Source organism: Belonocnema kinseyi, chromosome 7 (genome assembly GCF_010883055.1).
Source record: "Belonocnema kinseyi isolate 2016_QV_RU_SX_M_011 chromosome 7, B_treatae_v1, whole genome shotgun sequence".
Taxonomy (NCBI): domain Eukaryota; kingdom Metazoa; phylum Arthropoda; class Insecta; order Hymenoptera; family Cynipidae; genus Belonocnema; species Belonocnema kinseyi.
This window is the reverse complement of record NC_046663.1, coordinates 88,588,352-88,603,299: the sequence shown is the minus strand read 5'-3', so window position 1 is coordinate 88,603,299 and position 14,948 is coordinate 88,588,352. Positions and strand designations below refer to the sequence as shown.

At 31.7% G+C, this 14,948-nt stretch overlaps 1 protein-coding gene across 1 annotated transcript in view; it reads right to left on the bottom strand.

Moving 5' to 3' along the window:
- The window catches only part of LOC117176242 (protein Wnt-1-like), a 161,029-nt gene that overhangs the window by 27,083 nt on the left and 118,998 nt on the right, over nucleotides 1-14,948 (bottom strand). The window contains exons 3-4 of the mRNA XM_033366389.1: nucleotides 9,447-9,612; nucleotides 172-295 (exon numbers count right to left, since the gene is read on the bottom strand). Of these exons, the coding sequence (XP_033222280.1) occupies nucleotides 172-295; nucleotides 9,447-9,612 (290 nt within the window). The remainder of the gene's footprint in view (nucleotides 1-171; nucleotides 296-9,446; nucleotides 9,613-14,948) is intronic.

The window sequence follows — 14,948 nt, the reverse complement described above, 5'->3', positions numbered from 1 at the left end:
AATTTAATTTCCTTAGTTTTAAATAATTGAAAAAAAAAGTGAAACGATCGGTAATGATGGCAAATTTCGTTAATGACGTCATAATGTACTAGATGCCTTTAATAGAAATTTCTATTTGTATTGTAGCTCCAACTGGATTTTTGTAATTTATTTAGTATTTGAAACACTCACTGACTAGCATGACGCCGCCAAAAATGTTATCAGGATTTTCAGGATTGACGGTGCAGTTCCACCTCGCCGATCTGAATTGATGCTGGCATTCTTCTATCGCTAATCTCGCACCCGCACTGATCGCCTGTAGAAATAATTTCAATAATATTTTTAAAAATTTGTCTGATTTTTTAAAATTTGCAAAAATAGCGCAACATTCCTTACTTTGATTGCCTAATTAACAAAATAAAATATATGCTTCCATTTAAATTACGTGCTATAAAACATAATTAATAATCATATATTAAAAAAGCTGCATCAGGTCTCCCAGGTGTAAATATTATATATAGTTAAATCGATGGTCCGTACGAAAACTAGCACCGTTCAGCGCTTGTTGAATACTAACACCGTTCGACGTTCCTAGCGAAGAGTAACACGGTTTAAAATTCCTAAATGAAGAGTAGCACCACTCTTAGAGCACTCGCGAAGCGAAGCACTACTCGCGGGTGCCCGCAAAAGTAAACACGACTCTCAAAACGCTAACGAAAAGTAGCACCGTTCGTAGACAGTTTATTCAGTACTCACGAAGAAAAGCACGCTCCGTAGAGCGCTGGTGAAAACTTAAAACCACTCGCAAGGCACTGGTGAAGCGTAACACCACTCACAAAAAGCTGACGAAAAGTAGCACGAAAAGTCAAGCGCTAATGAAGAGTAGCATGACTTGCTGTTGCTTATAAAATTAATTCATTCAAACGCATGTAATAATGTATTGTCAAAGTCTATTGTCAATACCAATAATTTCAAATAACAGTCCGTATGTTATTTAAAAACTTTGTCAATTTGATGAGTAGTTGATTTGAATAGCAAAACATTACAAGTCTTTTATTTAAAAAAGCCATAGTATTATTTGAGCTTCTTGTTGCAGCAACATTAAATTTGATGCTAAATTTAGTCTCTGACATACATCTTAAAGATTTAGTTTTTTCCCACAAAATTTAGATTACATTAATCTACAGATGAACATCTCGTAAATTAAGCCCCTAAATACCTGTCCAGCCCTTTTACAACTTTCAAAACCATAAAAAATGCTCTTATGCTCATTTTACCCTTTATAAGTTATGCTAAGTTTCGCCAAAGCTGTTTAAGTAATGCTACTCTTTGTCAGCGACGTATTAGCTGTGCTAGGTTTCATCATCGCTCGCCGAGTGGTGTTACTTTTCGTTAGCGTTAAGCGAGTTGTGCTACGGTTCGTTACCGCTCGGCGAGTTGTGCTTCTTTTCGTCAGCCACATGCGATTACTGCTATTTTTCGCTAGGCTTTATGAACGGTGCTAGTTTTCGTTAGCCGGCTTGAGCCGTGTTAGACTTCGTAAATCTTTTTGAACGGTGCTAGTCTTCTTACGAACCATCGATATATAGTGTGAAGTATTATATATAATATTTATTTGTTTCATACATGTTTTGCATAAAACAAATGAATACTATATATTATACTCTACATTATATATATATTATATATATTACACACACACACACACAAGATTTTATCCCAGCATGAATTGGAAGCTAAGAACAAAATTAATAATATGATGTGAGATTTTATATAATTAATATATATATCGCAATAAGATATTCTTAAAAACGTTCTGAAATTCGAAGCCTTGCTTATGTCTTCGATTTTCGACACTGATACATTTTGAGGATATTTAAGATTGAAAATTGGGCACTTTGAATAGTTTTAAATGCCTATTGTACTTATACAATTTTGAAGATTTTTTTTTGAAATAAGTCTATCTTGAAGATTTGCAACTAAAGATCCTGTAAGTTTTAATACCTATAATTTAAAATGCTGTATTTTTTAAGTTCTTTTTAATAGTTTAATTTTTTAATTTTGCAGTTAAAACTCCTTAAGTTTAAACATGTATCAATAAAAATTCCTAAATTTGTATGATTTTGAAGATCAAAAGTTAAGTTTTCAATTTTGAATCTTGCAAATTGAAGAAATTTCGAATGTATATTATAAAAATTACAGCTCTTTAAAGGGTAAATTTTCAAAATTAAAAACTCTTAATTTTAAACAAGAAAAATGTAAAGTTCTGTAACATTCAAGAATTATAGATGAAAATATAAAATTAAAAATAATTCAATTTTCAAGATCTGTACTTTAATGGTAGTTTAAAACGATTTTCAATTTAAAATTATTTAATTTTAAAGATTTTCAATTGAAAACTCTTTAATTTTGAAGATGTATAAATAAAAATTCTCAACTTTTAATAATTGCGTAAATCAAAAGTCAAGTTTTCAATTCGAAACCTTCTAAATTGAACAAATTTCGAATGTAAGGAATCAAAATTTTTAGATTTTTTCATTGTAAAATGTTTAATGGTAAATTACGAAAATTAAGACCTCTACAATTTTAATGATTTACAATTTTAAATTCTCAAATTTTGAAGAACTATACAACTGAAAAATCTTGAATTTTAAAGATTTATAATTGAAAAAAATTCAATTTTGATGTTTTTGATGATTTTGGAAATCAAAAACCAGTTTCCAATTCTAAATGATTTAAATCGAAGAAATTTCGAATGTAAATCATCATTTTCAAAATTAAGAACCCTTCAATTTTAAAGATGTAAAATTCAAAATTCTACAATTTATAAGAGTTACAGTTGAAAGCTTTCGAATTTGGAAATATAGAATTGCAAATTAATCAATTATCAGGATTTATATTTTATAAGGTATGTAATTTTGAACGTTCTTTTTTAAATAATTAAATTTTAAAGATTTACAATTGAAAATTCTTCAATTTTCATAATTTTTAAATTTAAAATACTTTAATTATGAAAAGTAAAAATTCAACAACGTTGATTTATTTTTTGGACATTTTTGTAATTTTTTACATATGTAACTTTTTTTTTATATAAAATAGATTTTAATCTAAAATTATTAAATTTAAAATCTACCAAAATTGAATCCAAAAAATTAAGAATATTGAAATCTAAAATTTTTAAAAATAAAACTATTAAGGTTAACAGTCAAATTTCCCGGTTATAAAAAAAAAAACATTTTTCCATGTTATCAATGATGATTATGTTCGTAAAAGAAAGAGCATAAAAACCTTATCGTGACTTTAGTGAAAAATGTGGATAATTTAACCTGATCGCATTTAAAGAAAAAACCTCAGTTTTTTCTTTGATTGAAAAGAGGAATCCTTAATAAAAGAAAGCCAAATATATTCTTGAACTCCTTGCTTTTAAAGCAAAAAACAAATTATTTTCAAGGACTTAAGAATTAAATTATTTTACAAATGAAATGAAGCATTCAAATCTTGAATTATACATTGAAAATATAGACATTTCAAAGATGATAAATATGATTAATAAGTAACATATCACATAGTATCAAGTGGCATTCAAAGTGATACGACATATTTTTTTATAATACTGTGGAACTATTTAAAATTATTCTAAAAAAACATTGGAAATTAGATTCTTTCTAATTAGAAACTTTCAAAACCATTCATTTCAGACTTGAAGCGTTAAAAATGAAATCATTCCAAACTTCGCTTAGAAATTGAAGTATTCTTAAATTAGAATCTTGAAACTAAGTCGTTAAAAATTATTAATTTCCAAATTGTGTATCATGATTTTTCAAATTCAATCATTTTATTGTAAAGTGAAATGTGAACAACTGGAAAATCAAGAGGAACCAAACTGACATACGAGTAATCAGTCCGGAAAGTATCGGGACCTTGTGCTATAACTATATTTACCACGTTGAGCTACTGTCAAAAAGAGATATTCAACATTTAAGCCACTTAGGCCTTAGGGGAACCTCGCTGTGATCTCCTACTAAGTGACACGGACATAAATATTCTTTAGTCTACTATAACTATAGTATACGCAGTCGCATAAACGTCTAAGTTCGTATTAAATTTTCCGGAAAACTTAGCCATTCATATTCGGAAACCATCGACTTTAAACTGGTCGTAGTTCTGTGGAAAGTGAACTTTGCTCTAGCCAGACCCGCAACGGCCAAAACACCTCAAAATGTGGAACGGTTGAACGTGTCAATTAATGGAAATCGTCGTTTAAAAAGTGAGAAAGATTGGCATTCGAAAAAGTATTGTTTCAGAACTTTTGAATCAAGATTTGAGGAATATTGGCGACTAGGCCCTTCACCTCGTCCTTCACCAAGAGAACGTATCAGCCCAGTCATCGCAGCTTATTCAGCAATTTCTGGTGAAACACGGGCTTACACAACTTCGACAGCCCCATATAGTCCTGACCTGGCTCCCTGTGATTACTGACTGTTTCCCAAATTGAAGTATCCTCTAAAAGGAAAACGATTTCAACACGTAGAAGAAATAAAACAGAATTCGACGAAACAGCGGATAACTATTCCGAAAGGTGACTCTAAGGAATGCTTTCGAAAGCGGGAGGAACACTGGAAGAAGGATGCGACTTCTAAAGGGGAGTACTTTGAAGGGGATATCATCGCCATTGACAATAATTAACTCTTAATTCTACTAAACCACAAAGACGGATTCTTTCCGGACGAATCTTATTTATACTAATAAACTGTTACATTGAGGTGACAGAAAAAGTCGCAAAGCAAATAACCTGAAAAGCGAGCGGAAACAGAGAAGCTTCAAAGTGGGCAGAATGAATCTTAGATTATTATATATAATAATAATAACTGCAAAATGGCTGCAGGCGAATCGTGTAAATATCTGGGTATTCCTGAATCTAAGGGTATTCAACATACGATAGTTAAGACAAGCCTAATGACTGCCTGTACTACGAGACTCAGATTAATTATGAAGAGTTTTCTCAACTCGGCAAACAAAATCAGGGCGATCAACACATATGCCATCCCTGTCCTCACGTACGCCTTCGGGCTCATAAAATGGTCTAACACCGACCTTGAAAAGTTAAACAGAATTGTTCACGTAGAAATGACGAAGCACCGAATGCACCACCGAAATTCAGCGATTAAAAGGGTAGTTCTACCACGACATTTAGGGGGTAGGGGCGTTGTAGATGTCAAAAAACTGTGTGAGTCACAAGTTATACAGTTACGAGACTATTTTAACAGCAAACGAAATGTTGCGCTTTACAGAACCATCTGTCAAGCGGATCTTGAATACACGCCCTTAAATTTGTACTCAGATGGGGCCTTGAATATCAGGGCAGAAACCATAGAGGAATTAGAAATACAATGGAGGCAGAAAGCCATCCATGGCGAGCACCCCAACACGTTAGATCAAAGTAAAGTGGATAGTGAGGCACCTAATATTTGGCTAAGAAAGGGTGTTCTGTATCCAGAGATGGAAGGATTCGTCATTGCAATACAGAACAAGGTTGTCAGCACCAGGAATTATCGCAAACACGTGTTACATCAAGACGTGGTTGACCGGTGCCGATTATGTAGAGATACCAACGAATCCATCCAGCACATCATTGATGGCTGTCGCGTAATGGCTCAGAGAGAATATACTCATAGACATAATGATGTAGCGGGCATTATACATCAACAACTTGCCCTAAACCTAGGACTCTTAAAAGAATGGGTGCCCTTCTATAGATACATTCCAATGCCCGTTTTAGAAAGCGAAGATTACATCTTATATTGGGATGTTACTATCTAAACGGATCATTACATCCGGGCCAATCGACCTGACATCGTGATGCGAGGAAAATAAAAAGGTGGAAGAGTCTACATCATCGACATTGCTTGTCCGCTTAACCGAAATTTGCAGTCAACCTATACAACCAAGATCCACAAGTATAGCGAGTTAAGGCATGAAGTAAAGACCATATGGAGGAATGTGAATCATGCATCCATTCATCCCATTGTGATTTCGGCTACAGACAATGTGCACGCAAGATGCACTGAACATCTTGAACATTTAGGAGTGAGTAGGGTATTGGCAACAGCTCAGAAGGCGGTTTTATTAAGAAACTTTCTTGATCATCAGGAAGCGAGCGACTAAAAACCCGTGGAGTGGCAGATAGTAGCTCTAAGAAATCATCCAGAGGTGACTTGTGTCACCTACAAAGCTCGTGGCCGCTCGTAATTGTATACCTACAACATCATCGCAGGAGGTTTGAACCATCGTATTAAATTATTTGAATTAAGTTATAACATTCTAATCTCATCAGTCACTTGACTGAGTCCGTGGCTATGATGTATCACCGGGTTTACCCGAGTAAAAGTTTAATAAAAACACATAATAACTGCAAATATTCTCAATAAAATAAATTAGATATTGAAATGACATAGATAAAATCTAAGATAAAATCGAAAATACGATGGTCTCCCGCAGAGATATTGCGTAAACCGTAAATATGCATCTGCACGAGGCTTGGCACGTTTTTATATAATCTATAAGGCACCTTACCTTACCTTGCCTCTGACGCTATATATTCACCATAGGACGTTTATGGAACTTGAAGTTAAAGTGCGTAACGTAATTGGAAAAATAAACAGCGGGAAGAGGCTCATTTTATTCCATCCAAGATAATTACATCCCTATAAACTAGTAATCTTAAGTAGTAAAAAAGGAGATAAACTACATGAAGTTCCACGCTGAAATGTATTTAATTTATCTATCAAAGGGAAAATAAAAGTGATTCAAAAGTTTGATTACAAATAATCTATCATCACATTTTGGAAATTCAGGATGTCAAAAGATTCCAAAGGCTTCAAAAGATTTTGAAGATTTCTAAATATTTAAAAAAATTTCTGAGTTGAACCAGGGAATTTTTGAAAATAATTCTAATTCTGAGTTTAAACACCAGATAACTTTTCGTCATAAGAAGTACCACTTTTATTAGGAACAGAGAATTTAATAAAAGAATTATAATTCTGAACTTGACCAGGAATTTTTAAAATTATTTTCTTTTAAATCAGATTAAAAATTATTTTCAAAATTCCCTTTCCATGTCAAAAATGCTCTATTCCAACTGAAATAATAATTATTTACAAAAATCTCATGTTCTAAAGTCTAAATTATAATTCTTTATGGAAATCCGCTGTTTTAAACTGCAAATTATAATGATTTACACAAAAATTTGGATCAAGGAATGTTCAAAATTTGACGAATAGGAATATTTATCAATCCCTTTTTTATGAATAAGAATTAAAATTATTTCCCAAAATGTCCCGTTCCATGTCAAAAACGACTTGTTCTAAGATAGCATTATATTGTTTACAAAATTTTCTTATATATTTCAGAAATATAGTACCTAAATTTGTTTTTAAAAAATTTAGAAGAAGGAAGTTTCAAATTGTAACGAATTCTGACTTGGAACAGGGATTTTGTTTAAATGTAATGTATTTTAATGTATTGTCTCAAAGTCGAAATTAGAATTCTTTACTGAAACCCACTACCACGATTTTTATCCATAATTTTTCAGAAATGTTTGTTTTCGTTTCTTCACAAATTCTTTGTTTCAACTCCGAATTAGCGTTACAAAATACATGAAATCGTTTGTAATTTGGATATATTAGTACATTCAAAAGAAAAATTCCGGTTACAGAATCAAATTTCAGGTCATGTCCCCGTTTTCCCGATTTCGCAGTCAGATAGACACCCTGAAATGTACATCTAATTACAATTTTACCATATTTATAATTTTAGAAGATTATAAATTAAATTTTTTCGACACGATTTTTGGTCGTAATCTAATGTAAAATAGATTGAAAATATTTCCCATCGCCTGTACTTATAAGTGCAGACGGCGAGAATCTCATTTTAGAAAATGAATATTCAAATAAGATTTTTTGTCCACACGTGGCTGCTCTTGACTTTTCGGCTATCGTCAAAGGAATCGACATTTGGTGGGAGTTTCTCTAGGCGCACTATTCCCATCAGATTTGTGCATTAAGAAATGTAAACTTTATTTTAGAAATTCATAAGACGAAAGAATAATAAGAGATAAGATATACCAATTTTTAGAACACATATGACAATCGAATGCGTTCATAAATTGAATGATCAGCAATCATCAAGAACAGGTATCCGGGTGCCTCATGAAATACTTTTTTTTTTAATTTTCTATAATCTTGAATCGGAACTTGTTCTGCGAGCAAATGATCTCCTATTTTTACCAGATTAAACAATAAAACAAAAGACAATTTTTTAAATTATGAAACTTTTTGAAGGTTTAAAAACAAAATCGTGAAGCTTTTTAAAGACTTTGAAAGGTTTCGATATAATTAAAAAAATGTCTTATAATTCCTCAAAAAATGTAGAATGATTTTTCTCTAGACGGTCTTTCCAGACTATATTTAGGTATTGGCTAGCCCTTCAAGGCCAAAAAAATTTTTAACTATCAAACCCAAATATCTTATTGCACATTTCCAAAAATAGCTATGGTGTTAAGAGTACCTAAGGCAAAAAATGAACAATAAGAACAAATTTCCACATAATCTAGTCAGCCTTTCTGGGTCCCAATTGGGTGCTAGCTGGCCCCTTTTTGACAAAACATTTTTCGAAGTGTCTAACTCAACTATTTTTGTATGCAAATTTCCAAAAAAGCCAGGGTGTTTACAAGTACAAAAAATACAAAAATTAACATTAAAAAAATAACTTTGTTTCTCATCATCTAATCAATCTTGGGACCTAATCGGGTGCTGGCTAATTCGAGATGCCCAAAAAAAGTCGAAGTGTTTCATCCAAATATTTTATTCTCCATTTCCAAAAAGAGACAGGGGTTTTAAAAGTATCAAAAATGAACACGAAAAACAATGAATTTTTTCCTCGTTATTTAGTCAGTCCTTTTAATCCCTAATCGGTTTCTAGTTAGCCCCGAGACAGCCAGGACCAACAAATTTTGAAAATTATTGAATCCAAATATGTTTTTACAGATTTCCAAAAATATTCAGGATGTTTAAAAGTAAAAAAATGAAAATGTATATTAAAAACAAAGAATTTTTTTCTCATCATCTAGACAGTCTTTGAAATAATTTTTAACGTCAACCATCTAAAATAGATTTTCACAAAACTGCCTGACTAGCGCTACATTAGCTCTTCCATACTAGCGTTTGACCATACAAAAATGTTTCACTTCGACTTATCAACAGAGTAAACCATCTTGTCAGCGCCATATTTGTGATCAGGGTGGTCTATCGAGCCACCGAATAGTTTCCCAATAATTTTCTACATAGGATCATTTACTCATCAAAAGAAAGAAATTTTCGATTGAAGATTTTATAAAATATAAAAAAATAAAAGATTTCATGAGGCATCCTAACAAGTAGGTTGGGTTCATTAAAAATACTTCGAGTTACCTGCAATACAGGAGGCGATCGTAGACATATACCCTGCTGTTTTGTGGTGAGATGCGAGCTTTTGCAGCTTTTTTCAGCACTAGCTGGTCCAACGACTCCAGCACCAATTTGACCATCTGTACTTATTTCATTTGCTGCACTTATTCTTGGTTCTATACCCAAATACCTACAACAAGAAATAAACCAAAAATATTAAAATACCTTTGAAAAATTATTTAAAGTAGGCGTCATGTGCCTACAAAAAGAGATTTCGTAGTCTATTAAGAAAGTTATTAAATCACTCCCCCTATTTCCCCTGACCCGTATAGCAAAGGGTAAAGGTGGCTAAAATACGGGTTTCTGCCCGGGTCTATGAAACGCTAAAAACTATATCACAAAAAAAGATAAATAAAGGACTCCCTGATCAAATGGTATTAAAATATTTCGCGAACTGGAAAAAAATGTGTGGCATTAATATCGAGGCATTTTTCAGAAGAATCGATAAATATTCTTCTCAGTAAGAAACGATGCGGTAGAGACTGTAAATTATTGAAGAAAAAAAATATATGTCTCTTTTAAAGAAAGAGAATCCTGCCTCGGAGTGACTAAGGTTTTTTGCGGTGGTAGATTCGTTGAAACGATTTATTCAGATCACACACATGGACCCCCGCCCCTGTAATTTTTCAGTCGGATACCTGCTCTAATTACAGGTGGCCCAAGCACGTTATGAATTCTCTTTTCTCCCTTCCTCATGACCAAGGTCCTTACATCAATAATTTCAACTCGACCGCTTTATCCTATGTCAAATTCATATGCGGAGTGGCCACTTAAGACTCGGAAAAAAATCCCCTTCATTTCCCATTTTTTTCCGGGTTTCAAACATTTGTCCTGGTTATTTAAATTTTTTAAATAGATGATTTTTTAAGTAGAGCAGCAATTTAAACATTTTATTCAATAATTAAAAAAAAAAAATAAGGGGGCGATCCATGTAACAGCTTAAAAAAACGACATTTTTTCTTTCCTTAAATGGAGGCTTGTCATCCCAAAAACACGCTGTAAAAGTTTCAAAGTCGCAGGTGCAATCTTTCACCCCGAAAAGGCGGGGCCGCGCCCTTCGCACTAGCCTGCTGATGCTGCCTTTTTTCAACATGTGAATCTTTAACCGCGTTTTTCTCGGTTTCATCTTGTTTATAATTGCCCGGACGATAACTCAAAAAGTATTTGACCGATTGAGTTCTCCTTGCATACACATATAGTTGAAATGATTGTCTTCTGTGTGAACCTCTCTAAACTGGAAACAAAAATGTTTAAAGAATTATTTTTTAAACCATTTCATGCAAATTTTTGCGTAAATATCAATTTTTTTTAAAACGGACGCTATTTTGTCAAAAATGATGGATTGTACATGGATTGTATGTGATTTTTTCCGCAGAATCGACAGACGCTACTGGTATTTTTCGGTATCGTATATTTAAACAAATTGTTTGAATAAAGATTGTTTAAACATTTTAAAACCAATTTGTTGTCACAATAATGTACGGTGAAATTTTAGAGATTTTTAGGCCAATAAAATTGGAAACCATTTTCAACCTAAGTCTTAAATATTGTATAAAATGTCAAATTAAAATTCTCTCAAGCAAAACAGTTTTTTAAACAAAAGACGGACCTTCAGAATCACATACCAGTTCAGTATTAACCATTCTAAATTACACAATTTTAAAATTTACAGAAATTCACAGCTTCCAAAATTAAATAATTTTCAAATGAAAACCCTTTAAAATTATACTAAATTCCTAAGTAGAAGTCATAAGAATTCAAGCATTTTTATTTCGAGGTCTGCAAGCAATAACCTTTTTAATTAAACATTATCAAACCGAGCATTACACATATTTCAGCTATTAAGAAATTCAATTTGAAATTTCTATTATAAAAGGATTGAACAATTGAAACTTTAAATTGCCTCTCATTTTTAATTTTCAACCTTAAATTATCAATTTTAAAAGATTTAAATTTAATTATTTAACAATTAAGGCCTTTAACTCGAGCTTGTACAATTTCGAACAAATTTAAATTCTAAAAATTGGGCAATTATTGAGGGTTTCAATGTGAAACTATCCAATTTATAATATTTGTATTTGAAATGATTATATTTTCAAGGATTTAAATTATAAAAATTTAACTATTCATGCTTTGCATTTGAAATAAATTAGTTAAATCTAGAAGTTTCAAATAACATAAAATTTAATTGCAAATTATATATATTGTAAAAGGTTTTAATTCAAACTATTTTTAAAAGGAGTCTTAAGCCGATTTCAAGGAAGTTGCCGTGCCAAAAATCAGATCTCTGTAAAAAATAGTTTTTCTTTGACTTTATCAATCAAAACAAATTACTCATGACGTAATTTCAAAAAAAAAAAAAAATTTCAAAAAAAAAATTTAACTTGCAAAAAAACATTCATTTTCAATTTTTGTTTGCAATTAAATTTTTTCTCATTATCGCCTCTCATCAGTTTTTGAAAAATGTTTATATTTTAACCCATGATGGTGCTTACGAGGAAAATATTCTCTACAACTCTATTGCTTCCAATCCTGAAAGTAAATTTTCTTATCACTGAAATCTTGAAAACATTTTTCTAAAAATAAAAACCGTTTTTAACAAATAAGTATGTATATTTGAAGATTATTTACTTATTTTCAACAGTAGAGTTGTATAGGGAAATCATGTTTTTCCGAAAGACAAGTGCAAATTGAATTAGTCAAAAAAATGACTAGTTTTTATTAGTCATTTCTGAGAACTATACCAATTCATTAGTGAATTTCTCAACATAACCACTATCAAGTCGTTGACGCAGAAAAAGAGAAGATTATTTTGTTACTCAAACAGACTTTCAAGAATAGGAGCGAGTGGATTTCAAATAAGACACTGGCTATTATGGAAATTCACGAGAAGTACCCCGGATTTTTCGACTAAAACTGACAAATAGAGAGTTTATAATAAATGTATATGAGAAACTCGCTTCAGTTTTTTATATTGCAACAGGGATTACAGTGGTTCACCAGCTCAATTTTAGGGAAAACAGGGGATTTTTGCTTTTAAAAAAGGGTCACTAGTTTGTACTCTTGTCATTTAATTAATAGTTCTTTTCTTCGCTGCGGTAAGTGCCACGTATTAAAAATAAATCTCATCGTGAAATTTAAAAAACGATTTAAAGTGATGTCTTAGAAATAAACATTTGCGTTACGGAAATGCACGTCTCTCCGGAATCGTCTCATTTTTGACTAATCAAGTAGTAAATTTTAACTAATCAATTGGCAGATTTTAACGAATTAGAAGTTTTTGCTACCGTCTGCCATGGCGACCCCACCGGTCGCGCGCCACGTCTAGAGTTTGACTAATTGAATTGGTTAGACGAAAGTAACCAATTCAATTAGTTATTTTTGACCAATTATCAGTTACTGAGTTCTTGCTTCTGCAATTAGTCAAATTTGACTGATAATTAGTTAAATTTAACTAATTCAGATTTAGCGAGTACGTAATGATTTATTAAAATACAACCATTTTTTCAATCGTTAAGAAGCGATAGTAAAATAAAATCAATTGTTAAAATAATTATTTTTCGTAGATTTTAAACTTTTTTAACAAAAAATCATGTTCTTTCATGAAATTTGACTGATAATATTATTTGAATTCTTCAAATCATAGAAAACTTTTTTTCCAGAAAGATTCTTGGAATGTCAACTACATTTAGAAAATCACAAGTAAACAAGTTACTCGCTCTCAGTATTGAAATAAGCATTCAAGGTTGTAAAACTAAGACTTAAAAAAATTACGAAAAGAAATTTCCAGTAATTTTCCGGTTTCGTGATTCAAGGGTCACCCTGCTTATTGCCTTACTTACAATAAAAGATATTAAAATATCAGAATGTACGCAGAAAAATATAAACCCGCAGTTGTAAGTCAATTATTTTTATTATCAAAGAACAGTTTGAAAGTTAAAAAGCATAAACTTATAAATTAGGCTTCTAAATAAAGATTTTATGTTCTTTCATTTCTTTTTCATGAATAATTCATAATGATCAAACTCGTAAAAAATGAACAATGTAATAAAATCTGTGTTAAGAATAACAAGTTGGACGATAAGGTTTTTTAAAATTTTATTTTAACTAAATGTGGGATTCATGTAGAAAATTAATGGAGTCAGAATTTCAGAAACCATGCTACGGATTTCTACTTTCTGGATTCCACGATTATATGTATTTGCTTGTGCGCTCAAGGAGCGGCGTTTTAACAGCCGTTCTGACGAGATCCGTTCGCGTCCTTTTTTTATCTTGTGTGTATACTAATATACTTCATGAAAGTTTTCTGCGCTCGGAAATGTAAGGATTTACCGAAGGAAGGGGTCAAAACACTTTCACAAATCTCGTTCCAGAAATGAGTCACTTTTCAAAAGAAAAAAAACCTAACCCTCTTTGAATGGGAAAAGTTATATTACTTATTGGATGTCAGGAAATGTCACAATGAAAAATCTGCTTCGCGAACTTAAAGGGCATCTAAAAGTCAAAGCATGCCAAAATTAAAGTGACGGTCTGAAATTCGGTTCATTAGAAACTAGCAGTAAATGCACGCGAGCGTTCACGTCTCTGAATTCTTATTTTCTAACATTAAAAATATAAAGAGATATATAAACAATTTAATAATCCATTATTAACCGCATTTTCAAATATTATAAGTTTACTCAATTTTTGATAAGATAGATATTACTTAATTATTTTCACTTGAAAGCGTTTGAAATTTAAAAACACTAGCCAACAAGCACGCACGCTATGCGCGCGATATTTGAATATTTCTCTATTTGAAGTATTAAGATGTGTTGCACTGAAAAGGACTAAATTATTCAAAAATAGGTATTTTTAACTAATTAAGTACTTTACTTCGAAGTTCTAGTACTTAAAGTTAGACTATATATTATAAAATTTCTATACTGACGGTTTGTCCAAAATTCCTTGAAATAGTTAGAAATGGAGTTCAGAAAAGTTTACATTTTTTCAAACTTTAAAAAACTGAAAGATATCATCAAACCAAATCCCTCTCGGGGTAAACGTTCATATATGGGCGGTTTTCGCGAAAGTGTACCACCGCGCGTCCTCGTCATTTTCGTTCATTTTTACTCGTCCTAACGCGGCGGTTCTCACTTATAATAGTTGCACCTGTGCATTCTGATGTAGAAAAGCCTCCACAAAATAATAAAATTATTTTTGAACAGTTTTCATTTTTATATTTAAGTACAACGTCATGTTGACGGCAATGTGATAATACGTCAAACTGAAGTATACTAATAAACTTCTTGCCCTATACAGTTACACTACGCCACGTCCACTTTTGAACATTTTGAACCATTACTGATTTTAGGTTCAATACGCGTTAAACTTTGTTTCTAAATACATGTTTTCCGTGACATTTAGTCTCGAAGCTATTGCTATTCTTAATTAAAAGAGTCAAATAAGTGAAAACAGCCAACTTTG